The 27,016-nt window shown below is 44.8% G+C and overlaps 1 protein-coding gene across 2 annotated transcripts in view; it reads right to left on the bottom strand.

Moving 5' to 3' along the window:
- The window catches only part of MED24 (mediator complex subunit 24), an 85,099-nt gene extending 70,619 nt beyond the window's left edge, over nucleotides 1-14,480 (bottom strand). For both annotated transcript variants that reach the window (XM_056548359.1, XM_056548360.1), the window contains exons 1-4: nucleotides 13,837-14,480; nucleotides 8,178-8,317; nucleotides 6,688-6,770; nucleotides 4,116-4,154 (exon numbers count right to left, since the gene is read on the bottom strand). In XM_056548359.1, coding sequence (XP_056404334.1) covers nucleotides 4,116-4,154; nucleotides 6,688-6,770; nucleotides 8,178-8,307 — 252 coding nt within the window. In that variant the 5' untranslated portion in view covers nucleotides 8,308-8,317; nucleotides 13,837-14,480. The remainder of the gene's footprint in view (nucleotides 1-4,115; nucleotides 4,155-6,687; nucleotides 6,771-8,177; nucleotides 8,318-13,836) is intronic.
- Between the last annotated feature and the right edge of the window lie 12,536 nt (nucleotides 14,481-27,016).

The raw sequence follows: 27,016 nt of genomic DNA, 5'->3' as shown, positions 1-27,016 counted from the left end.
GATCCCTGCTAGCCTAGAGATAAATCACCAATATCTAGTGATAAATCACCAACAACATTAATATATACACTCTAGGTAGACCAGATACTGCAAACTGTTGCAAAACTACCGTTGCCAGCATACCCGGCAAGCCTTCAAGTGTAACTGTATTTTCAAAGAAATGCTAAAATTCTGCATCATTTAATGCATAGTAGTGACGAGGTGATTTTAGCCCTCTCAATGCTTATTTTGAGCCCCAGAGTCATCGTCATGGTGCACAGCTATTCACAATTCTCTACATTTCAGGAAGAGCTGAGCTGATTGCCAGTAGTACACACACATGCCTTCCTTTCTCTTACTTCTCTGGCCAATCATAGCACAGCAACAACTCTGCTTTGTTGTGCCATGATCTAGTGCTGGATTATTAAGGCTGCACTGTGCAGGGGGATTATATACATTTATTACAGATGGCATGGAGGGAGAAGGGGTTACCGATGCACTGACTTTGCAAGGAGCTATGCGAGTAGAACGGAAAGAAAATAGCATCAGCCCAACATGGCAGGGGTTACATCACATAACCAGCTTTGATCTAAGCCAGTGTTTCCCAACCTAAGTACCTCCTGCTGTTGCAAAACTACAGCTCCTTATACCCCCCATACAGCTCATACCCTTCGGCTGTCCAGGCATGCTGGGAGTTGTAGTTTTGCAACAGCTGACGCTGTCTTGGCATGCTGGAAGCTGTAGTTTTACAATGACCCTGCTTGATATAAACTGATCTATGTAGTAAACTGCTGCTACAGATGATGATAAACAAGAAGTAGGGGGTTGAGGGAATTATATAGCAAAGAAAATGTTACATCGCAAACGCAGCCTTAGATTAAGCAGTGAACTGCTGCTGATGAAACTGATGATGAAAAGCTAACCAAGGTACAGCAGCCAAGAACTTGGTGGTCAGAGATAAATGGAAAGACTTGATTTACTTTTCAGACATAATGTGGAAGTGGGAGTTACAGCAAGAGAGGTGTTATATTACAAAATCAGCCCTGGACTGAGCAGTGAATTGCTGCTGCTGCTGTTAATGGTGATAAAAACCTATGGAACTTTATGGATGGCCAGAAATAAATGGTAAGGCGTCTAACATTTTGGACACATCATGGGCCTTCCGGAGGAGGCAGACCGAGTCAGCTTGCATTCACATAGTCCAGACTCTCTCTTGCACATAGCCCTAACTAAGCCCCGCCCTACTTTCTGTGGTCTGTCTTGGTGTATCTGATACTAGAGACAGACAGAGCCTAACAACAGACAGTGATCTGAAAAAAAAATAAAATAAAATTGCTGGGGACTCAGTGGCTGAAACTAGAGATGAGCGAACTTACAGTAAATTTGATTCATCACAAACTTCCCGGCTCGGCAGTTAATGACTTATCCTGCATAAACTAGTTCAGTTTTCAGGTGCTGCCGTGGGCTGGAAAAGGTGGATACAGTCCTAGGAGACTCTTTCCTAGGATTCTATCCACCTTTTCTAGCCCACCGGAGCACCTGAAAGCTGAACTAATTTATGCAGGAAAAGTCATCAACTGCCGAGCCGAGAAGTTCGTGACGAATCGAATTTACTGTAAGTCCGCTCATCTCTAGCTGAAACTATAGACAAATTTTAAGCCAATATATTTATTGTGAGTGATCCTGCTATCATCGAAGTAGCAGATTTCTACCCGTTTTAATATGTTCCCCTCATAATGTCTAAATGCCAGGCCCCACTTCCCACTCACTTGCTAAACATAAGTTCCCTGTCAGAATCCTCAGTGTTTACCACATATTTATGTCATTTCTGTTGTGCTTCCCCAACCACAAAAATGTATATTTCTCCATATAGAACTTTTGATTACGAGAACCCCCACCTAACCTCCTGCTCGCTGCTAGCCGCAGACCCCAAAGGGTTAAATTCCTGGTACATACGTCTCCCTCTTAGCTGACCATATTTCTTCCGCTAATGTAAATATTTGCGTTTCTCAGCTCGAGATTGGATTTTTTTTTTTCCGCTCTGGAGGCGAGGTGACCAGAGAGCGATATTATATACACGTCAATGTATACAGAAACATGTAAACATGCAGTCCTCATTTGCCTCCGAACGGCCAAGGTTTCTTTGTAAAAGGGAAAAACAGTCTCCTCTCTGTAGCTCCTGCTCCATGACATCGAGCCTGGGTCGGGCTGCACACTTCATCTTCAATCCGTCTGGTTTACTTGAGATGGAAAAATAGAGACCTCCTAAACAGAAACCAGTTATGGTATTTATGTAAGGACGGACGTTCTCAGACTATTTTTAGGTAACGCTCCAAACACTGTACTGTTTGGGAGCTGCGGGGTTCTTTAGGATAAGGATGCAATAAAGAAGAATTGCTGGATGTCTGACCATTTGTCTATCCTCCCATTTCTATAAGGAAGTGTCCCCGAACTGTGGCTCTCCAGCAGTTGTAGAACTACACCTCCCAGCATCCTCTGAAAGCCAAAGGCTGGGAGTTGTAGCCTTGTAATATATGGAGAGCTAAAGGTTGAAGAACACGAACAGAGAATACGCCGCAGGCTTTCAGGGTATGCTGGGAGTTGTAGTTTTGTAACAGGTGGAGAGCTGACGGTTGGGGGATCACTGGTACAGAGTCTGCTGTAGGCTGTCCGGGCATGCTGGGAGTTGTAGTTTTGCAACAGGTGGAGAGCTGACGGTTGGGAACACTAGTAAGGAACCTGCTGAAGGCTGTCAGGGTATGCAGAGCAGCTAAAACAAAGGAAAGCGCTCCATACAGTGTAATAACGTAGATATATGTAAAAGATGACCACAAAATTTGGGTGCTCACCCTCGGTGGTTGTACTAATCCAAGCCCAACAATGGAAAAGCATGTATAGATCAGTAGATCATGGATCCAGCAGCCGCTCCTGGGATAAACAGCAAACACACAAAAACCTCCAAGAAACTCAGGATCAAGCAGGGCGCATGGAACTCAGGGGAGGTAGGAAAGGTTTGTTACCCACAATGAAACGCGTTTCGCGGCGAACCGCTTCATCATGCATATGATATGCCTGATGAAGCGGTTCTCGCGAAACGCGTTGCATTGTGGGTAATAAACCTTTCCTACCTCCCCTGAGTTCCATGCGCCCTGCTTGATCCTGAGTTTCTTGGAGGTTTTTGGAGGGTATGTTGAGAGTTGTAGTTTTGTAACAGGTGGAGAGCTGATGGTTGGGAACACTAGTAAGGAACCTGCTGGTTGGGAAATTCTGATAAAGGAAAAAGCAATGGGTTGTCGAGGCATGCTGGGAGTTGTTTTGTAGCCAGCACACCTTCTGTCAAAGACCGTAACAAGCTTAAAAAAATTAAAAAAAAAGTTCTCTGGCCTGTTGGCATCTCCCCTCTATTTATTCCAAAAGGCTTAGGCTGGGTTCACACCACGTTTTTGCAAAACAGTTCCCATATACGTTTTCAATTTGAAAACCGTACAGAACTGCATTGAAAACCGTATGCACTGACTCTCCATTGAAAACCGTATGCACTGACTCTCCATTGAAAACCGTATGCATTGACTCTCCATTGAAAACTGTATGCCAAAAGATGCATCCGGCTGTGTCTGTTTTGCATCCTGTACGGTTTTGTCTGTTTTTTTTCTGTACTCAAAACCGTAGCCCACCACGGTTTTTGGTCAGGGTGAAAAACCGTATTGTGCGTACGGTTCCATCCGGTTTTTGACTTTGCACATGCGCAGTGCCCACCAAAAGTTTTTTTTCTTGGAACGTCAATCAAACAAGTGAAACTTTATTCATAATGGCGTAAAAAGTTAAAAACGTATACGTTTTTATTCTTAAACTGATGCAACCGGACATCATTTTTCAAACTGAATACTGTTTTCAACCGTATATGGGTAAAAAATTTGTACACACGTTTTGATACAGTTTAGTCAGGTTTTGAGGAATCCGTTTTTCATCAAAAACCTGATACGGGACAGAATTGCAAAAAAAGTTTTTTTTGTTTTTTGTTTTATACACAAAACCTCCACTATATCAGTTTTTGGAGGCAACATTGGGGAAGGGATTTATAGGTTCATTATGACCCCTAACAAGACAATGTACTCTAACCACACTGTATGGCATACCTTACTGATCGCTGACAGGACTGTAGCATACGACACCATCTAAAGAAAAAAAAGACCGTGAATTTTAGGTGAACCTTTATGTACAAAAGCATTTACCTATACAGAGAATGTCCAATTTTCAGCACCCTTTATACAGTGCATAGTGAAAGTATTCAGCCCCCTTGAACTTTTCGACTTTTGCCACATTTCTGGCTTCAAACATAAAGATATAAACTGTAATTTTTTGTGAAGAATCAACAACAAGTGGGACACAATCATGAAGTGGAACGAAATTTATTGGATATTTCAAACTTTTTTAACAAATAAAAAAACAGAAAAATTGGGCGTGCAAAATTATTCAGCCCATTTAAGTTAATACTTTGTAGCGCCACCTTTTGCTGCGATTACAGCTGTAAGTCGTTTGGGGTAGGTCTCTATCAGTTTTGCACATCGAGAGACTGAAATTTTGGCCCATTCCTCCTTGCAAAATAGCTGGAGCTCAACATCTGCAGGATAGGGGATAAGTTGCATTAGGCAGCAGTACTCCTTTAAATGACAGCCTAAGAGGAGGGATTTTCCTACAGAACTCTGTTCTTCTCACCTGTAGGCTGGTGTATGGGTCACCAGGGACGTAGCAGGTCCTCTTTAAAGTTTTCCAGTCAATTGGGAAAACTTTGGCCATGTTTTAGTGCTGAAACCCCCACTGATCATTAGAACAAGCAGAAAAAGGTGCATTGTGGTGCACTTCACTTCCTAGTGTGCATTAAACTCAATCCAGCTTCTTTGGATGGCCCATAGACTCATAATGGGGCCCAAGGACGAAGATTACAGAGTGCTTCTCCATGTTTGCTTTCCTGATCAGTAGGGGTCTGTTTGGTATTGGCGCATGGGGCATTGTCCGAACTGTTAAAATACAATATTAATGAAACCACATGGTGAATGGCATAGAAGTATTAAAAAAAAAATTAACTGAAGTCCAGAATTGCTGATTAATGATCACTTTCGATAGCAGTAAAATGTATTAAAAAAAGTGATCAAAGAAGTCCAATCAAAACAAAAATTGGTACTGATAAAAGCTCATGCGCAAAAAAAAATGAGCCCTCATACAGGCTCATATACAAATAAAATAAAAATAAATTAGAGGTATAAGAGTGGGACTTTAGTGGTAAAATAAAACAAAACCTACCGTATATACTCGAGTATAAGCAAAGTTTTTCAGCACGATTTTTCGGTCTGAAAACACCCCCCCTCGGCTTATACTCGAGTGAACTCTCCGCCCTCAGTGGTCTTCAACCTGCGGACCTCCAGATGTTTTAAAACTACAACTCCCAGCAAGCCCGGGCAGCCATAGTCTGTCCGGGCTTGCTGGGAGTTGTAGTTTCGAAACCTCTGGAGGTCCGCAGGTTGAAGACCACTGCGGCCTTCGACATCATCCAGCCCACCCCCCTCTCACCCCCTTTAGTTCTGCACTCACCTCCGCTCGGCGGGACGTTAGGGCGCGCTGGTCCGGTGCTGCAGGACTGTCCGGTGGGGAGGTCGTCCGGTGGGATAGTGGTTCCGGGCTGCCATCTTCACCGGGCGGGGGGGGGGGGCCTCTTCTCCGTGCTTCGGGCCCGGCCCCGGAATAGTCACGTTGCCTTGACGACAACGCAGAGGGACGTTCATTACCAACGTCCCTCTGCGTCGTCGTCAAGGCAACGCCTCTATTCCGGGCCCGAAGCGCGGAGAAGAGGCCCCCCCCCCCCCGGTGAAGATGGCAGCCCGGAACCACTATCCCACCGGACAGTCCTGCAGCACCGGACCAGCGCACACTAACGTCCCGCCAAGCGGAGGTGAGTACAGAACTAAAGGGGGCGAGAGGGGGGAGGGGCTGGATGATGTCGAAGGCCGCAGTGGTCTTCAACCTGCGGACCTCCAGAGGTTTCAAAACTACAACTCCCAGCAAGCCCGGACAGCCGATGGCTGCCCGGGCTTGCTGGGAGTTGTAGTTTTGAAACATCTGGAGGTCTGCAGGTTGAAGACCACTGTATCAGACATTGACAAGCGGTGCTGATGAAGGTGGGGGGGAGGGGGGGGCTGATGACATGTGGTGATGATGACAAGGGGATGATGAAGGGGGGAGGGGGGGGGCTGATGACATGTGGTGATGATGACAAGGGGATGATGACAAGGGGATGATGACGACAGGCGGTGATGATGAAGGGGGATGATGATGAGGGTCTGGATGATGACAGGGGGGGATGTATTTCCCACCCTAGGCTTATACTCGAGTCAATAACTTTTCCTGGGATTTTGGGGTAAAATTAGGGGCCTCGGCTTATATTCGGGTCGGCTTATACTCGAGTATATACGGTATATAAATTGGGCATCGTTCTAATCTTATGGATCTACAGAATATGGATGACGTGTCATTAGATTTTGTGGTAATTATGTTATTGCAAAGTACAATTGGTCCGGCAAACAAAAAGCTTTATATGGGTCTGTAGATAGAAATATTAAAGAGTTATGTATTTTAAGAAAAAAAAATTATATTGCAAAAAAAAAACTAAGTCGGGGTTAAACTGTTTTAATTTATTGGATTGCAATGACCTACCTGAGAGTTGATAGCGTACTTAAGATAGGAAAGGATCAGAGGATTGGGTGCTGGTCCGATCATAGCCTGATCTAAAAGTGCTTCTGTATGGGGAAAGAAATAAAAATTTGCTGTAAAATGTGAAAAAATTTGTAAAATGTGAAAAAAATATAAATCTTCAGATACCTTTATGTCCCAATTTATTCTTCTCCATAAGGTGAGCACAGCTTAAAATGTCCCTGTCATTTGAATTATTTTTTTTGATGTATTACACAAATGTGTCAAAAGTTGTGACTGGTCAGATTCTGGGTGTTCAGACCCCCACCGATAGAACGAGTAGGGAGAAGTGCACGGCTGAGTGTTTCTCTTTCTTGCTTTCTGCAGAAGACGGATTAAGTAAGTCTAATGGGCCCATCTCATGCAGCAAGACTCTGAGATGTGCAAGCTGCAGGCTTCTCCCGGTCGATGAGGAACTGAACACACAGACCCCGACATATCAAAATATTTGACATGTCAATTTTTTCAAATAACAGGGACACTTTAAAGGAGATCTGCGGTTTATAACACTTATTCCCTATCCGCAGGATCTCCTTATGGGGCCCGGCTCTGACGCGGCTCTCCCGTGCAGGAGGCCTGTCGGTCGCAGCATGACGCTGCGGCCGCCACGCCCCCTCCATATATCTCTATGGGAGAAGCGGAGATGCAGCGTTTGTACATCCCCGACTCTCCCATAGAGCTGTATGAGGGGGGGGCGTGTCCTCGACCAGCGAGGTCGACGACACGTGCATTAGCCGTGGCAATGCCTGGACCCTGTAGAGGAGATTGCGGGGGGTCCCAGCGTTTGGATAGGGGCTAAGTGTTAAACATCTAAGATCTCCTTTAAAGGAGTTCTGTGGTGCAGGAACACTTATACCCTCTTTTCTGGATAGGGGATAAGTGTCTGACCGCGGAGGGGGGTCCTACCGCTGGGAGCCCCCACAATCTCCTGCACAGTGCCCCAGCTATCCCCAGGAACCGAGCGTGTTGACCCCTGCATGAGCCCCCCGTTGATAACTGCATGCTGCTTAAAAAGGGGTTATCTCAAAGAAAATATATTAGATTTATTAACAAATGTAATTCAAAATTAAAGAAGTGATCCAGTAAAGAGTTAATATGTTTACTTCTGTTGCTTATGTGCATGTCGACCTATTAAGCAAATTGCATAGGACACATATGCTCAGTTACTCTCCCCTTCAACCTACTGAGTTGAGTTCTGGTGGACACACATGCTCAGTCACTCTTCTTATCACCTACTGAGCAAAATGCTGGAGGACACTTATGCTTAGTGCCTCTCCATGGCAACCTACTGAGTCGAGTATGGAGGACAAACATGCTCAGTCACTCTCTCCATCGACCTACTAAGCTGATTGCAGATGGACAGATGCTCAGTCAGTCATTCTCATCGAGAATGGTTTACTTTTTCTGAGATAACTGTTTTAGGTAAGAAATAGTAGGAATAGGATTTAACTAACCTGCTAAATTTAAGATGTCCCAGGTAACTCCTTTAGGGAAGAACCTCTTCATGTTGATGGCCCATTGGTAATCGCTCCATCTCTCCTTCCAGGCCTGTAGAATGGCCTGTTTTAAGTTTACCAGCTTCATTTTTACAATTCTGTTAAAAAAATATAAAATGTAAATAATCTATTATAATCTATTACTTCAAGTGTAGAGACTGTTTCTCAAAGAAGATCGACAGTTAACAAACCATCCTATATCAGTGCAAAACAGAGGTCTCCAACTGAGTCCTCAAGACCCACCAAAAGTTCAGAATTTTCTGTTTCCCTTTTCTATTCCAATAGAGTAACTTAAAGGGGTATTCCGGCTTTACACATCTTATCCCCTATCCTTTGGATTGGGGATAAGATGTATAAAGCCGGAATACCCCTTTAAAAATCCTGAAATGTTGGTGGGCCTTGAAGACTGGGTTGGGGACCACTCCTGTACATCTGCAGGATAGGGGATAAGCCAGCCAGAGGCTTTCCGGGCATGCTGGGAGTTGTAGTTTTGCCACAGCTGGAGGCACAGTGGTTGGGAAACACTGGTCTGAACACTCAGACCCCAAACAAATAGAACTTTAAATAGGTCTCTAGGAGATATCAGAATTTTATATATATTATATAGTGACAGCGCCCATTTAAAGGGGTATTCCAGGATTTATTAACTTACAACTATCCAGCCCGATATGCAAAGTTATATCAGTTTTTTATTTCCTTGTATTATGGCTCTGCTGCAGATCGTCCACTTTTTGTTCTTGACTTGGTCCCCTAGGTTCAGCATTCCATTGTGATAAGGATTACTGTCCTTTTGAGCTGACAGCTGGGGGCTTGGCTTCTTGTTGTACTTGCTGACATGTGAGCCCCCTGATGACGTGTGCGCTGCATCCGGATGTCCCGACGTGCCAGCGTTCACTGCGTCCCCGCATTATGCAGACTGTTGAAATCATGTGACACTGGCACATTGGGACGTCCAGATGGAGCGCAAGCGTCATCAGGGGGCTGACTTGTCAGGGAGGACAAGATGTAGTGACGACCGTAACCCATATCGCAACGGAATGCTGAACCTGGGGGACCATATAAGAAATAAAAAATGAACGATCTGGATCAACCGATTATCGGTTTGGCCGATAATGACGATTTTGGGCTGTCAGGCCCAAGGCATGATTAAAATCCTATCTGTGTATTATAAATTATATCTGTCTATAAACTAAGACATGAGTGAGGGGTCATTCAGACGGTGTATCCTTTGTTTTTTGTGTATTGCATTTTATTGGGGGTCTGGCTGTTTGTTTGTATCTCCTTTGAAGTCATGCACTCTGGTGTCATCATATAATCAAAGAGATAAGGGGTCAGGAAGAGAGATGCCCCACCTGGTGGGATCAGAGGGGAGGGGAATGGAGTTTCCCTCAAAAGAAGCAGATAAGACTTAAAATGCTGGACTCAACTGTTGTTCAAGGCTGTGCAAAAAGCTGACAAGACCATCCTAAGAACAGCTGGAACTCACACTCAAGGACTGCTATATCATGCTGTAAGAACGTCATCTTTTGTTTTCTGAACTTGCCTTGCCAAACTCTTATATATTTTTGTAACTGTATGTCATTTGTTTCTGTATTTTTATTTAGTCAGCACTGTGATACCTTTTATCAGATTAAATGTTTAATTAATCAGCTCTGGTCTTTGATCTCTAAATATATGAGCTCACCTTTCTGAAGGCAGCTCTGGTGGAAACACGTTTATCCATGGGTTCATTTGGTGACTTGCTGGGACTAGTAGTGGATACCCAGAGGACTGGTGGCCTTAACCCTTGCACCATCACACTCTTTCTAGCATCTTAGCTGGACCGATAGGGTGTGATCGTGACATGGGCATTATCAGTATCGGCAATTACCTTGACGATAAGCCGATAATGTCCCGCCCCCCGCACCGCGACCGCCCCCGCCGCACCGCCCCGGCCCCATTGCCTCCCCCATCCCCTGTTTTATAATTACCTGTTCCCAGGGCCCGAGGTCCACGCTATTTCTGGCTCCTGCTGCGTCCTGCGTTACGCTGTGCGCAATGACGAGTGACGTGACGCAACGTCACCGTCAGTGCGCACAGTGACAGCTCAGGACGACGCCACCAGAGCCAGATGTAGAATGGACCCCGGGAACAGGTCATTATAAAACTGGGGATGCGGGAGGCAACGGGGCCGGGGAGGTGGTGGGGGGCGCTATGTGGCGCGGAGCGATGCAGCGGTGGTGGGTGGCGGTGATAGGACTCCGGACCCCCGGACAGTCTATGGCACGGCAAAAGCCACTGCAGTTCATTGATTTAAAGTGCCCGCTTTAAATCAATGATCTGCAGCGGTGTCGCAGGGGGATAAATAGCCAATAACTTATACCGGAATATCGGTATAAGTTATCGGCTATCGGCCCTTACCTCCACCGATTATCGGTATCGACCCTAAAAAAACGATATCAGTCGATCCCTAAAGTAAATGGATAACTATGAATAACAGACGGGATAGTGAAAAGTTAATAAATCCCAGTATACCCCTTTAAAGAATCAATCCAGGAATGTATTTTTGGCCTATAAAGTGCACTATAGACTACTATTAGAATAATATAGAGACTCTTGTATAGACCTATTTTAGTTGACTCCTTTTCTCTCTGTAACTGCAGGTTTACACACAGGAGAGCAGCGTCAGGCTCCATCACATAAGATGCTTGTACTATTGGTCTATCACCTGACTCCGCAGGAGCCACCTTAGTCACGGCCCTAATTCAACCACGTGTTAGAACGGCAGGCACTTGTGTTTTAGTGATTGACATGTAACGTTTTAATACGTACATATTAAGGGTACTTTCACACGTACACAGATTTGATGCTCAGGATTTGATGCACAGGATTTGATGCACAGGATTTGATGCTGCAGATTTCAATGTAAACTAAATGACTGAGCACAGCTTCTAATCAGCAGTTACAAATCCTGCGCAGGATCCTGTATGTGTGAACGTACTCTAAGTTTTTGGAATACTGCCACTGCAGTTTTTGAGCCAAAGTGAGAAGTGGATCCATAAGGGAGGAGAAGTGTAAGTCCTTCCTTTATATGTCCTGCCAGAAAAAAAGCCAAGTGGAAACATAGCCTAAAGGGGTACTCCGGCCTTAGACTTCTTATCCCCTATCCAAAGGATAGGGAATAAGATGCCTGATCGCAGGGGTCCCGACGCAGGGACCCCTGCAATCTCGATGCAGCCCCTGGCATTCTGTGCCAGGCGCTGCACACGAGATGTGACGTAACACCCTCCCTCCCATAGAAACGAACGGAGGAGACATGGCATGACATCACGAGGGGGCATGGCCGTGACATCATCGATCAGCCATCTAATCCCCTAACATTTGTATAGGGGGATAAGATGTCTAAAGCCAGAATACCCCTTTAAAGCATGTTATAATTCATAATCGGTGTGCCGGAAATTAAGACTTAGGGCTCTTTAACATCACGATTTGTGTCTCCAAGGCAAGCTTAGACCGTTGAAATTAATGGGGCCTGTCATTTTGACAGTGTGACAACTTATTTGTGCCTTGGGGCACAAATCATGATGCGAACCCAGCCTTAACCCACATATATTTATTAGGGATCGACCGATATCGTTTTTTTAGGGCCGATACCTATAATCGGTGGAGGTTAGGGCCGATAGCCGATAACTTATACCGCTATTCCGGTATAAGTTATCGGCTATTTATCCCCCCCGCGACACCGCTGCAGATCATTGATTTAAAACGGGCGCTTTAAATCAATGAACTGCAGTGGCTTTTGCGGTGCCAGAGACTGCTGCCGCCACCCGCTTCTCTCCCCCTGGCTGTCCAGGGGTCCTGAGTCCTATCACCGCCACCCCTCACCATCCCGGCCCCATTGCCTCCCCCATCCCCGATTTTATAATTACCTGTTCCTGAGGCCCAGGGTCCATTCTACATCTGGCTCCGGTGGCGACCTCCTGAGCTGTCACTGTGCGCGCTGACGGTGACGTCACTCGTCATTGCGCAGAGCGTAACGCAGGAAGCAGCAGGAGCCAGAAGTAGCGTGGACCTCGGGCCCCGGGAACAGGTAATTATAAAACCGGGGATGGGGGAGGCAATGGGGCCGGGGCGGGGCATTATCGGCTTGGTAATTGCCGATACCGATAATGCCCAAAATCGTGATTATCGGCCAATAATATCGCCCAAACTGATAATCGGTCGAACCCTAATATATATATATATATGTGTGTGTGTGTACACCATATGAAGAAATAGTGGCACGCTAAGGAATGAATAAAAAATAAAATAATCACTTTCTTCACCATATTGGAGTGCCACTGTTTCTTCATATGGTAATTGTTGGGATCCCTGACCCGGATTGACAGCGGTGGCACCTGTGCACCTTACTTGTGGAGTGCTGCTTTCCTGGACTGACATTGTGTGTATATATGTTAGGGATCGACTGATTATCGGTTTGGCAGATATTATCGGCCGATATTCACGATTTTGGACGTTATCGGTTTCGGCAATTACCTAACCGATAATGCCCCGCCACCGCACCCCCCACCACCACATCGCGTCGCCCAGAGACCACCGCCACCCCCAATTTTATAATTACCTGTTCCCGGGGTCCACGCTATTTCTGGCTCCTGTGCGTCCTGCGCAGCGCAATGACGAGTGACGTCCTCAACGCGACGTCACCGTCAATGCACACAGTGACAGATCAGGAGGACACCGCAGGAGCCAGAAGAAGAGTGGGCCCCCGGCCCCGGGGACAGGTAATTATAAAACCGGGGGTGGGGAGGGGGGGGGGGAGGCAATGGGGCAGCGGCGGCCGGGGCAGTGCGGTGGTGGCGGGGAGCTTTCTTGCTGGCGGTCATAGAACTCAGGACCCCAGGACAGGCAGGGGGAGAGAAGCGGGTGGCGGTCTCTGGCACCGCAAAAGCCGCTGCAGTTCAATGATTTAAATCAATGATCTGCAGCGAAATATCGGTATAAGTTATCGCCCCCTAAAAAAAAAAAAAAAAAAAAGAAAACGATATCGGTCAATCCCTAATTTATATACACACTTGCATATAGTGTTGCATATATGCCGACTCCATCTCAAAGATGTGGTAGACTTCAAGGATGCACCATTCCCATATGATTGTGGGGTCGACCACTGGTATCCATACTGATCCTGAGCGAATATACACATACATACACACACACACACACACACACACACACACACACACACACAAAACTATATGCATCATTCCTCCTCTTTATATCGTAGAGCAGTGGTCTCAAACTGTGGCCCTCCAGATGTTGCAAAACTACAACTCCTAGCATGCTGGAAGTTGTAGTTTTTCAACATCTGGAGGGCCACAGTTTGAGACCACTGTTGTGGATGCATTAGTAATGTCACTTATTAAAGAGTCCTAGGTGTGATTAGCTGTATGATCAGACAACATGTATCCAGACTAAACATTACTGATAGACTCTGCAGTGATGTCCTGGATACAGTGAACGACAGAACAGCTAAAAGACACATAACCGAGCGCTAACCCCCCCCCCCCCAGGTCATCACAGGTAATAATTCTAGACGCCCGCCCTGTATAACATCAATCTACGCGGCGATCACCCTACTTACCTGCGGTCACAACACACAATCAGGCCTCTGAATGAGAAGCCGCCATGACAGTTCCGCGCAGCAGATTGCTAGAGTCGCCGATGAATGACGTCAGGCCTGGCCGCGGGGGCGCTTGGGAGCTGTAGTTTCGTGGGTTTGTTTAGTGCCTGAGAAACGGCGGGAAAGTGTTAGGGCGTGCCGTACCTGAGTTCCTGTCAGGGGAGTGAGGCGCTGAAGACGGAGGAGGGGATGTGGAGTCTGTCAGGACATTTCGGCTGTGAATGAGTTATAATAGTGAAGAAGTGATTGGACTTTGTCAGGTCTCTCATTTTCCTGTGATACATCCCTGGCTGCCGTGTAAGAAGAAGAATTGACGTTCAGGGAAAGATGGTTGTGTGGTCTCCTGTGGGAAGTAGTGACATCATATCCAGCTTTCTGAAGATCCAATATATAGGTCAATGCAAACCTCCAAACTTTTACTGAGAGCTCAGGGAGATATACATGGTGATGCACATCGTAAATAATTCAAACTGCTCCCAATCCCCACAAACTCTTAACCCTTTAACCCCTTAAGGACTCAGCCCATTTTGGCCATAAGGACTCAGACAATTAAATTTTTACGTTTTCATTTTTTCCTCCTCGCCTTCTAAAAATCATAACTCTTTTATATTTTCATCCACAGACTAGTATGAGGGCTTGTTTTTTGCGCGACCAGTTGTCCTTTGTAATGACATAACTCATTATATCTTAAAATGTATGGCGCAACCAAAAAACACTATTTTTGTGGGGAAATTAAAAAGAAAAACGCAATTTTGCTAATTTTGGAAGGTTTCGTTTTCACGCCGTACAATTTACGGTAAAAATGACGTGTGTTCTTTATTCTGAGGGTCAATACGATTAAAATGATACCCATTATTATATACTTTTATATTATTGTTGCGCTTAAAAAAAATCACAAACTTTTTAACCAAATTAGTACGTTTATAATCCCTTTATTTTGATGACCTCTAACTTTTTTTTTTTCGTATAAGCGGCGGTATGAGGCCTCATTTTTTGCGCCATGATCTGTACTTTTTTTTTTATACCACATTTGCATATAACAAACTTTTAATACATTTTTTATAAAAAATTTTTAATGTATTAAAGTAGCAATTTTGGACTTTTTTTTTTTACGTTCACACCGTTCACCGTACGGGATCATTAACATTTTATTTTAATAGTTCGGACATTTACGCACGCGGCGATATCAAATATGTCTTCAATTAATTTTTTACGCTTTTTGGGGGTAAAATAGGAAAAAACGGACGTTTTACTTTTTTATTGGGGGAGGGGATTTTTCACTTTTTTTTTTACTTTTAAATTTTTTGAAATTTTTTTTTTACACTTGAATAGTCCCCATAGGGGACTATTCATAGCAATACCATGATTGCTAATACTAATCTGTTCTATGTATAGGACATAGAACAGATCAGTGTTATCGGCGATCTTCTGTTCTGCTCGATCTCAGACCAGAGCAGGAGACGCCGGGAGCCGGAAGGTGAGGGGACCTCCGTGCGGCATTCTGAATGATCGGATCCCCGCAGCAGCGCTGCGGGCGATCCGATCATTCATTGAAATCGCGCACTGCCGCAGATGCCGGGATCTGTATTGATCCCGGCACCTGAGGGGTTAATGCCATTGCCGGCGGGTCCCTGGCTGCGATCAGCAGCCGGGATCAGCCGCGCATGACACGGGCATTGCTCCGATGCCCGCGGTTATGCACAGGACGTAAATGTACGTCCTGGTGCGTTTAGTACCACCGCACCAGGACGTACATTTACGTCCTTAAGGGGTTAAAGTGTAGCTCCCACCATCCATTTTTTCTTTCTTTCTGTCCCTGCCTATTGCCCATCTCTCCCTAACTCCCTCCCTCCCTTTACATTTTTTTTTTACTATATTAAAATCCCTTTTTGTCTGCCTGGTAGTGTGCTCACTACCAGGCAGACTTCCCCAGCAGGCACCACGTCACTGATGCCTGCTGGAGCCGGAACTTCCGCCCTTAGCTCACTATACAGGGTGCCTCCAGCTGTTTCACCACTACAACTCCCAGCTTGCCCTAACATCTACTGGCTGTCAGGGCATTCTGGGAGTTGTAGTGGTGAAAAAGCTGGAGGCACCCTGTGGTGAAAACAATAACTTTATTAGCGCAGCAGTGCTACTTCGGGGGCGGCGGCGGCGCTCTCCCTAACCCCGCTCCCCACCCCCATACCTCTAGTGCTGAGCGGCGGCACTCCCCCGAACCCCGCTTCCCCCACCCCATTCCTCCAGTGAGGAAGACTTACCAGAGGATCAATGAGCTGCCTCCGAACAGGGTAACGGCCTCCGGACAGGGTAAGGGGGCCGTGGCCGCGCGCGAGGCCAGTGGAGTTGGCCAATGCGCGCAGCCCCAGCTATCAGCGTGCTCGCTCTCGCCTGTCTGATTGACAGGCGCGAGCGAGCACCGCAGTGACTGGATTTCGACTCATTTGCCAGGCTGAAATGAGTCGAAATCCAGTAGTGACGTCACTGCAGAATGCATTCGGCCACTAGGAGGGCGACCCCTAGTGGCCGAATTTAAAAGTGATTTTAACCTCTTCAGGACATAGGGCGTATGGATACGCCCTGAATCCCGAGTCCTTAAGGACCGAGGTCGTATCCATACGCCCGTGGGAATTCCGGCCCCCACCGCTAGCCGGTTGGGGACCGGAGCCGGATGCCTGCTGAAATCGTTCAGCAGGCATCCCGGCATATCGCCCAGGGGGGTCATTATGCCCCCCCATGTCGGCGATCGCCGCAGATCGCTGGACAATTCAGTCCAGCGATCTGCGGCGATTCCGGGTCAATCGGGTCTCCAGTGACCCGATGACCCAGAATTACTGGCTGTTCGGGGCCGTCTCTGACGGCCCCGAACAGCCAGAGCCTGCAGGGGTGAGGTGGCACTGGTGCCACCTCACGATCGCCCTGATTCGTCGGCCGGATTACCGGCCGACCAATCAGGGCGCCTGCTGCGGGTGTCACTCCCGCACCCGCTCCGCCCCTCTTCCGGAGGACGTGAGCGGGTGCGGGATGTGCACCCCGGGTGCTGGGGACCCCGATCCCCGGCGCCCCTGTTGGGATCGGGGCCCCAGGAGCAGCTGCGGCGGCGGAGACGACGAGGGACTGACCTGTGCGGCGAGGATCGTTGGAGGTGAGTGACAGCCTCCTGCTGTTGCTTAGCAACAGCTCCCAGCATGCAAAAAGGGCATGCTGGGAGCTGTAGTTATGCAACAGCAGGAGGCAGACCACCACAACTCCCAGCATTCCCTTATGGGCATGCTGGGACTTATGGTTTTGCAACAGCTGGAGGCACATTCTTTCTATGGAAAAGTGTACCTTCAGCTGTTGTCTAACTACAACTCCCAGCTTGCACAAACAGCTAAAGTGCATGCTGGGAGTTGTAGTGGTGCATCTGCTGGTTGCATAACTACAACTCCCAGCATGCCCGTTGGCTGTCGGTGACTGCTGAGAGTTGTAGTTTTGCAACAGCTGAAGGCACACTGGTTGTGAAACTCAGAGTTTTTTTTTACCTAACTCAGTGTTTCACGACCGGTGTGCCTCCAGCTGTTGCAAACTACAACTCTCAGCAGTCACCGTACACCATGCACCGTACATGCTGGGAGTTGTAGTTTTGCAACAGCTGGAGGCACACTGGTTGTGAAACACTGAGTTAGGTCACAAACTCAGTGATACATAACCAGTGTGCCTACAGTTGTTGCAAAACTGCAACTCTCAGCAGTCACCGACAGCCAACGGGCATGCTGGGAGTTGTAGTTATGCAACAGCTGGATGTCCCCCCCCCCCCCCCCCCAATGTGAATGTACTCACATGGGCGGAGGATTACAGTAAGTATCTGGCTGCAAATTTGAGCTGCCGCAAACTTTCTGCTGCAGCTCAAATTGCCAGCGAGAAACTACTGTGAACCCCCGCCCGTGTGACTGTACCCTAAAAACACTACACTACACTAACACAAAAAATAAAATAAAAAGTAAAAAACACTACATATACACATACCCCTACACAGCCCCCCTCCCCTCCCCAATAAAAATGAAAAAAGTCTGGTACGCCACTGTTTCCAGAACGGAGCCTCCAGCTGTTGCAAAACAACTCCCAGTATTGTCGGACAGCCGTTGACTGTCCAGGCATGCTGGGAGTTTTGCAACAGCTGGAGGCACCCTGTTTGGGAATCACTGGCGTAGAATACCCCTATGTCCACCCCTATGCAATCCCTAATTTAGGCCTCAAATGCGCATGGCGCTCTCACTTTGGAGCCCTGTCGTATTTCAAGGCAACAGTTTAGGGTCACATATGGGGTATCGCCGTACTCGGGAGAAATTGTGTTACAAATTTGGGGGGGTATTTTCTGCTTTTACCCTTTTTAAAAATGTAAAATTTTTGGGAAAACAAGCATTTTAGGTAAAAAAAAATTTTTTTTTTTTACATATGCAAAAGTCGTGAAACACCTGTGGGGTATAAAGGTTCACTTAACCCCTTGTTACGTTCCCCGAGGGGTCTAGTTTCCAAAATGGTATGCCATGTGGTTTTTTTTTTGCTGTCCTGGCACCATAGGGGCTTCCTAAATGCGGCATGCCCCCAGAGAAAAATTTGCGTTCAAAAAGCCAAATGTGACTACTCCTCTTCTGAGACCTGTAGTGCGCCAGCAGAGCACTTTTCACCCCCATATGGGGTGTTTTCTGAATCGGGAGAAATTGGGCTTCAAATTTTTAGGGGTATTTTCTGCTATTACCCTTTTTAAAAATAAAAAATTTTTGGGAAAACAAGCATTTTAGGTAAAATTTTTTTTTTTTTTTTACATTTGCAAAAGTCGTGAAACACCTGTGGGGTATTAAGGTTCACTTTATCCCATGTTACATTCCCCGAGGGGTCTAGTTTCCAAAATGGTATGCCATGTGGTTTTTTTTTGCTGTTCTGGCACCATAAGGGCTTCCTAAAGGTAACATGCCCCCCAAAAACCATTTCAGAAAAACGTACTCTCCAAAATCCCCTTGTCGCTCCTTCCCTTCTGAGCCCTCTACTGCGCCCGCCGAACACTTTACATAGACATATGAGGTATGTGCTTACTCGAGAGAAATTGGGCTACAAAAACAAGTAAAAATTTTGTCCTTTTACCCCTTGTAAAAATTCAAAAATTGGGTCTACAAAAACATGTGAGTGTAAAAAATGAAGATTGTGAATTTTCTCCTTCACTTTGCTGCTATTCGTGTGAAACACCTAAAGGGTTAAAACGCTGACTGAATGTCATTTTGAATACTTTGGGGGGTGTAGTTTTTATAATGGGGTCATTTATGGGGTATTTCTAATATGAAGACCCTTCAAATCCACTTCAAACCTGAACTGGTCCCTGAAAAATACTGAGTTTGAAAATTTTGTGAAAAATCGGAAAATTGCTGCTGACCGTTGAAGCCCTCTGGTGTCTTCCAAAAGTAAAAACACGTCAATTTTATGATGCAAACATAAAGTAGACATATTGTATATGTGAACCAAAAAAAAATGTATTCGTAATATCCATTTTCCTTACAAGCAGAGAGCTTCAAAGTTAGAAAAATGCTAAATTTTCAAATTTTTCATCAAATTTACGGATTTTTCACCAAGAAAGGATGCAAGTATCGACAAAAATTTACCACTATGTTAAAGTAGAATATGTCACGAAAAAACAATCTCGGAATCAGAATGATAACTAAAAGCATTCCAGAGTTATTAATGTTTAAAGTGACAGTGGTCAGATGTGCAAAAAACGCTCCGGTCCTTAAGGCCAAAATGGGCTCCGTCCTGAAGGGGTTAAACTTGTTTAAAATCACTTTTTTTTAATTAAAGTATATTAGAGATATGTTGTAGTACTTAAGTACTACAACATATCAATTTTTAGATTTCATGACAGTGCCCATTTAAGGACCCATTGTTTTTCCATTTTTGCACTTTCATTTTTTCCTCCTTGCTTTTAAAATATCATAACTCTTTCAATTTTGCACATAAAATTCCATATGATGGCTTATTTTTTGCGCCACCAATTCTACTTTGCAGTGACATTAGAAATTGAAGAGATTTTTTTATTTTGTAACTTTTGGGGGCTTCCGTTTCTACGTAGTGCATTATTTTTGTAAAAATGACACCTTGGCCCTCATTTACTATTCTAACCCCGACCTCTTTTGTCGGGTTTTTTGGTCGCATCTTTGTCTGCGCCATGTCGCAGACATCATGCGCCAGTCTGCGACATTTTTTCCCCGACGGACCCGATGTGGATTCTCCCAAACCCGAAAAAGGGGCGTTACCCGACATTTCTGAGCTTTCCCACATATTTATAAAGGTTTCCAACCCGAATTTGTTGTATTGTTGTGGATTTTTTCCTGACAGCTCAGAGGAGTTGGAAACCAAAACCAACAAAACCCACATGCGACAAACAGGATGCGACATAATAATAAATACCAGGGGAAAAAAGCAGTTGGGTAAGAAAGCAAGATAGACTTACAACCCGATTTTCTTAGTAAATGAGGGCCCTTATCTTTATTCTGTAGGTCCATATAGTTAAAATGATCCTCTACTTATATAGGTTTGATTTTGTCGTACTTCTGAAAAAAAATCATAACTACATGCAGGAAAATTTATACCTTTAAAATTGTCATTCTCTTACCCCTATAACATTTTAATTTTTCCACATATGGGCCGGTATGAGGGCTCATTTTTTGCGCCGTGTTCTGAAGTTTATATCGGTACCATTTTTGCATTGATCGAACTTTTTGATCGCTTTTTATTCATTTTTTTATGATATAAAAAGTGACCCAAAATACGCTATTTTGGACTTTGGAATTTTTTTGCGCGTACGCCATTGACCATGCGGTTTAATTAACAATATATTTTTATAGTTCGACATTTATGCACGTGGCAATACCACATTTTTATTTACAGTTTTTTATTGTTTTTATGGGAAAAGAGGGGTGATTCAAACTTGTATTAGGGAAGGGTTTAACCCCTTAACGACGGACGTATAGTTACGTCCTCCGCCGGCTTTACGTCCTCCGCCGGCCGATCGCGGTGATGCCCTGTATTAACCCTGACCGCCGCATCTGAAGTGAAAGTGACCCGGCTGTTCGGGACCGCCGCGGTGAAATCGCGGCGTCCCGAACAGCCTACAGGACACCGGGAGGGCCCTTACCTGCCTCCTCGGTGTCCGATCAACGAATGACTGCTCCGTGCCTGAGATCCAGGCAGGAGCAGTCAAGCGCCGATAACACTGATCACAGGCAGTGATTAGCATGAGAGATCAGTGTGTGCAGTGTTATAGGTCCCTATGGGACCTATAACACTGCAAAAAAAAAAGTGTTAATAAAGGTCATTTAACCCCTTCCCTAATAAAAGTTTGAATCACCCCCCTTTTCCCATAAAAAAAATAAGTGTAAATAAAAATAAACATATGTGGTATCGCTGCGTGCGTAAATGTCCGAACTATAAAAATATTTCATTAATTAAACCGCGCAGTCAATGGCGTACACGTAAAAAAAATTCCAAAGGTTTTTGGGAGCTGTTGTACATTTGTATATGGGTGTTATCTACTGATAATGTACTTTTACCAGATGCTCCATGCATTATAATTGAATTCTCTTTGAAGCCTTTCTGTTTTTGGTTATTGGAAAAACTGTTTAATAAAAATATATAAAAAAAAAATAAAAAATTCCAAAGTCCAAAAAAGCGTATTTTTGGTCACTTTTTATACCATTAAAAAATGAATAAAAAGTGATCAAAAAGTCCGATCAAAACAAAATGATACCGATTAAAAACTTCAGATCACGGCGCAAAAAATGAGTCCTCATACCGCCCTGTACGTGGAAAAATTAAAAAAGTTATAGGGGTCAGAAGATGACATTTTTAAACGTATAAATTTTCCTGCATGTAGTTATGATTTTTTCCAGAAGTACGACAAAATGAAAGAAGTAGAGTATCATTTTAACCGTATAGACCTAAAGAATAATGATGAGTAATTTTTACCGAAATATGCACTGCGTAGAAATGGAAGCCCCCAAATGTTACAAAATGGCGTTTTTTCTTCGATTTTGTCGCACAATGATTTTTTTTTTCCGTTTCGCTGTGAATTTTTGGATAAAATAACTAATGTCCCTGCAAAGTAAAATTGGTGACGCAAAAAATAAGTCATAATATGGATTTTTAGGTGGAAAATTGAAAGGGTTATGATTTTTAAAAGGTAAGGAGGAAAAAACGAAAGTGCAAAAACTGAAAAACCCTGCATCCTTAAGGGGTTAAATGACCTTTTATTAACGTTGTTTTTCACTTTTTATTTGCAGTGTTATAGCTCCTATAGAGGGCTATAACACTCCACACACTGATCTTTTATCCTGATCCCTGTTTTGCATGGATCAGCGTAATAGGGGGTTGAAACTAACAAATCAAAATCTCAAATAGCTAAAAATATCTTTCTTTATTACAAATGGCTTGTTACAGAATACAGTATATATAAATCCTCATAAAAACAGTAATTCACATCAATACACAAAGTGCGATATTTATAGGGACAATCCCCAATAGTACATCCTAACCCGACGCATTTCCCCGTAACTGGGTAATTTACAGTAACATACGGTTCATCAGGGGTAAAAAGATGGTTGTGGTTGCTTTAAAGCACAAACTTGTATGTGAGCAGCATATAGAACATATAAACAACAAATGAGGCAAATACATGAAAAAACATTATTAGACTCTGAGATAATCAAATGGTCTGTTCAGGTATTGGAGCTGCAGATTGCAGTGATGCATCCTCAGACCTTCATCATTGTCTCAATACAGTCACAGTAGTCAAGGTATGTTTCTCTCTATAGCTGCTCTCAAAGATATATAGAGTGTACTCAGAATATATCCTCCAGGGATGCCACTACAGTCATGTAGATACATAAAGATACAGCCATCCAATTGATACAAGTTCAGCGGTATATGTTATCAACCAGCCACACTCAGTTAGCAAAATCCTCCATATCTATTCCCGCTGCTAGTCGTAACCTAGGCTTAATACAGCAACCATTTAAGCACATGACCACCGCTCCTGATGCCGAGGGATGTGGTCATCCTGGAGCTCAGGCTTGGAGCAATCAAATGCCGATCGGACACGACGGAGCAAGGTAAGGGGGCCTCCGCTCGCGTCCTAGCTGATCGGGACATCGCGATTTTATCGCAATATTCCTGATCAGCCCAACTGAGCTGCCGGAAAGCTTTTACTTTCGTTTTCGACACGGCGATCAACTTTGATCGCCGCGTCTGAAGGGTTAATAGCGCGCGGCACAACAAACTGTGCCTTGCGCTATTAGCCCAGGGTCCCGGCTATCAATAGCAGCTGGAACCGACCCGGTGTGATGCAGGGTCACGGCGTGACCACGTTTTAACCTGTTAAGGACGCAGGGCGTACCCATACGCCCTGCATCCCGAGTCCTTAAATGGGCACTGTCATCAACATTATTTTTTGATATGTTGTAGTACATATGTACTACAACATATCTCTAATATATTTTAATTATTATTATTTTTTTTATTAACATGTTCTAATTTATGTTTGAAAACCGGCCACTAGGGGTCTCCCTCCTAGTGGCCGGCTGCAGGCTGGTGTGACGTCTGCCTGAAAAAGGACCGCTGCCGGACTCTGCAGTATGTAAGTATGGAATAATAGAGCGGGGATCATGATTGTAAACGGGGGTTGGGGGAGAGCGGGGCTCGGGGTTTTAACACCGGGGGGGGAGGGAACGGGGTAGTTCGCCAGCATTTATTGTTTTCAACACGGGGGGGGGGGGGGGGGAACGGGGTAGCGCGGCAGCATTTATTGTTTTCAACACGGGGTACCTCCAGCTGTTTTACCACTGCAACTCCCATCATGCCCTGACCGACAATAGATGTCAGGGCAAGCTGGGAGTTGTAGTGGTGAAACAGCTGGAGGCACCTTGTATAGATGAAGTAAGGGTGGAAGTTCCCCCCCCAGCAGGCATCATTGACGTGGTGCCTGCTGGGGAAGTCTGCCTGGTAGTGAGCACACTACCAGGCAGACAAAAAGGTATTTTTAATATAGTAAAAAAAAAAAAAAATTAAAAGCAGGGAGGGGGTTAGGGATAGATGGGCAATATGCAGGGACAGAAAAAAAAAAAAAAAGATGGTGGGAGCTACCCTTTAAGGACGCAGGGTGTATGGATACGCCCGTGGGAATTCCGGTCCCTGCTGCCAGCCGGTTGGGGACCGGATCGGGATGCCTGCTGAAATCCTTCCAATTTTGCACCTAAAAATCCAAATGATGGCTTATTTTTTGTGCCAACAATTCTTCTTTGTAATGAAATCAGTCATTTTACCCCAAAATCTATGGTGACAAAATTGAAGAAAAAATAACATTTTGTAAATTTTGGGTGCTTCCGTTTCTACACAGTACATTTTTCTGTAAAAATGACACCTTCTCTTTATTCTGTAGATCCATACAATTAAAATGATATCCTACTTAGGCTGGGTTCACACCACGTTTTTCAAATACGGTAACCATATACGGTTTTCCGCAAAAAAACGTATACGACCGTATCCGAAACCGTATGCATAGAGAATGCATTGTAAACCGTATTCCAAATGTTGTGTACGGTTGCATCCGTTTTGCCTCGGATACAGTTTTCCCGATTTTTCAACCGTAGGCAAAAACGCTGTCGACCACATTTTTGCCTCCGGTTGGAAAACCGTATGCGAACCGTATGCGGTTCTTTTAACATTGTCTATGAGAACCGTACACAGAATTTCAGAATACGGTTGCACATCCGTTTTTGGAGTTGACACATGCGCAGATTGGAATTTCAATAGAACAATAGTAACTTTATTAAATTGCTGGAAAACTAATCCCAACAAAATAGCAAAACCGTTGGCAAAAACTGATGCAAACGGATAGAACCGTATGGGGGAAAAACCGTATACGTTTTAATTTGGAGTCATACGGTTGCATACGGTTTTTGCCATACGTTTTTTAGCGGAAAACCGTATACGGTAACCGTATCTGAAAAACGTGGTGTGAACCCAGCCTAATATAGGTTTGATTTTGTTGTACTTCTGGAAAAAATCATAACTACATGCAGGAAAATTAATCCATTTAAAATTGTCATTTTCTGACCCCTATAACTTTTTAATTTTTCCGTGTACGGGGTGGTATGAGGGCTCATTTTTTGTGCCGTAATCTGAAGTTTTTAGCATTACCGTTTTTTTATTGATTGGACTTTTTTATCGCTTTTTATTAAGTTTTTCATGATATAAAAAGTGACCAAAAATACACTATTTTGGACTTTGGATTTTTTTGCGCGTACACCATTGAACATGCGGTTTAACGTGGCGATACTACAAATGTTTATTTTTATTCACACAGTTTTTTTTTATGGGAAAAGGGGGGTGATACAAACTTTTATTAGGGAAGGGGTTAAATTATCTTCACTTTTTTTAAAAACTTTTTTTTTTTGCAATGTCATAGCTCCCATAGGGGGCTACAAGACTGCACACACTGATCTTTTACATTGATCAATGGTTTCTCATAGGAAACCATTGATCAATGATTCTGCCGCTTGACTGCTCATGCCTGCATCTCAGGCACTGAGCAGTCATTCGGCGATCAGACAGCGAGGAGGAAGTTAGGGACCTTCCTGCTGTCCTACAGCTGTTTGGGATGGCGCGATTTCGCCGAGGCAATCCCGAACAGCCCACTGAGCTAACCGGCATTAATTTACTTTCACTTTAGATGCGGCGTTCAACTTTGAATGCCGCGTCTAAAGGGTTAATAGCACGCGGGACCGTGATCAGTGCCGCGCACTATTAGCCATGGGTCCCGGCTGTTGTTAGGGGTCAGGCCCAACCTGCGGCTCCGCATTATAGAACGGGAGTGGGCGAAGGACATACAGGTACGCCCTTCGTCCCCAACAGGTTAAGCCAGTACTTGTCCGGGCCTGTCTGAAGTTTGCTAGAGAGCATTTGGATGATCCAGAAGAGTATTGGGAGAATGTCATATGGTCAGATGAAACCAAAGTAGAAACTCAACTCGTCGTGTTTGGAGGAGAAAGAATGTTGAGTTGCATCCAAAGAACACCATACCTACTGTGAAGCATGGGGGGTGGAAACATCATGCTTTGGGGCTGTTTTTCTGCTATCAGGACGACTGATCAGTGTAAAGGAAAGAATAAATGAGATTTTGAGTAAAAGCCTCCTTCCATCAACAAGGGCATTGAAGATGAAACGTGGCTGGGTCTTTCAGCATTACAATGATCCCAAGGTCACGAAGGCAACGAAGGAGTGGCTTCGTAAGAAGCATTTCAAGGTCCTGGAGTGGCCTAGCCAGTCTCCAGATCTCAACCCCATAGAAAACCTTTGGAGGAAGTTGAAAGTCCGTGTTGCCCAGCGACAGCCCCAAAACATCACTGCTCTAGAGGAGATCTGCATGGAGGAATGGGCCAAAATACCAGCAACAGTGTGTGAAAACCTTGTGAAGACTTACAGAAAACATTTGTATGGTGTCCATTTTAGGACATCGTCAGCCATAACTCCATCCTCTGTCAGGTGAAGCGGCGTCCCGCCTCCTCCCTTGGGCCAATCTCCGTCAGGCGTCAGCCACAACTCCCCCCTCCCTCCTTTGTCATCCTAAAGTCTCTCATCCGAAATTCCGTCATCCTTCAGACGAAAAACTTTCCTGCCGTGTAGCAGAGCTGAGTCAGTGTCGGCTCCCTGCTATACGGGTTCTGCTGTACAGACTCTGTAGCACATGTAGCACACACGTGCAAGTTTCATAGTTTCGCCTCTGCTATACATGCTGTGCAGTGTCGGCTCTGCTATGCGGCAAGAAGTTGTGTCTGAGGGAGAATCGTCTGAGGCATGACGGCATTTTGAACGAGGGAGTTTCGGATGAGGGAGGAGGGAGTTGTGGCTGAAGGATGACGGCCATACATTTGACCTCTGTAATTGCCCATAAAGGGTATATAACAAAGTATTGACATGAACTTTTGTTATTGACCAAATACTTATTTTCCACCATAATTTGCCAATTATTTAAAAATCAGAATACTTATTTTCCACCATAATTTGCAATTATTTAAAAATCAGACATTGTAATTTTATGGATTTTTTTTTTCTCATT

This window comes from Hyla sarda, chromosome 12 (assembly GCF_029499605.1).
Source record: "Hyla sarda isolate aHylSar1 chromosome 12, aHylSar1.hap1, whole genome shotgun sequence".
Lineage (NCBI taxonomy): Eukaryota > Metazoa > Chordata > Amphibia > Anura > Hylidae > Hyla > Hyla sarda.
This window is presented reverse-complemented; position numbering and strand designations above follow the sequence as displayed.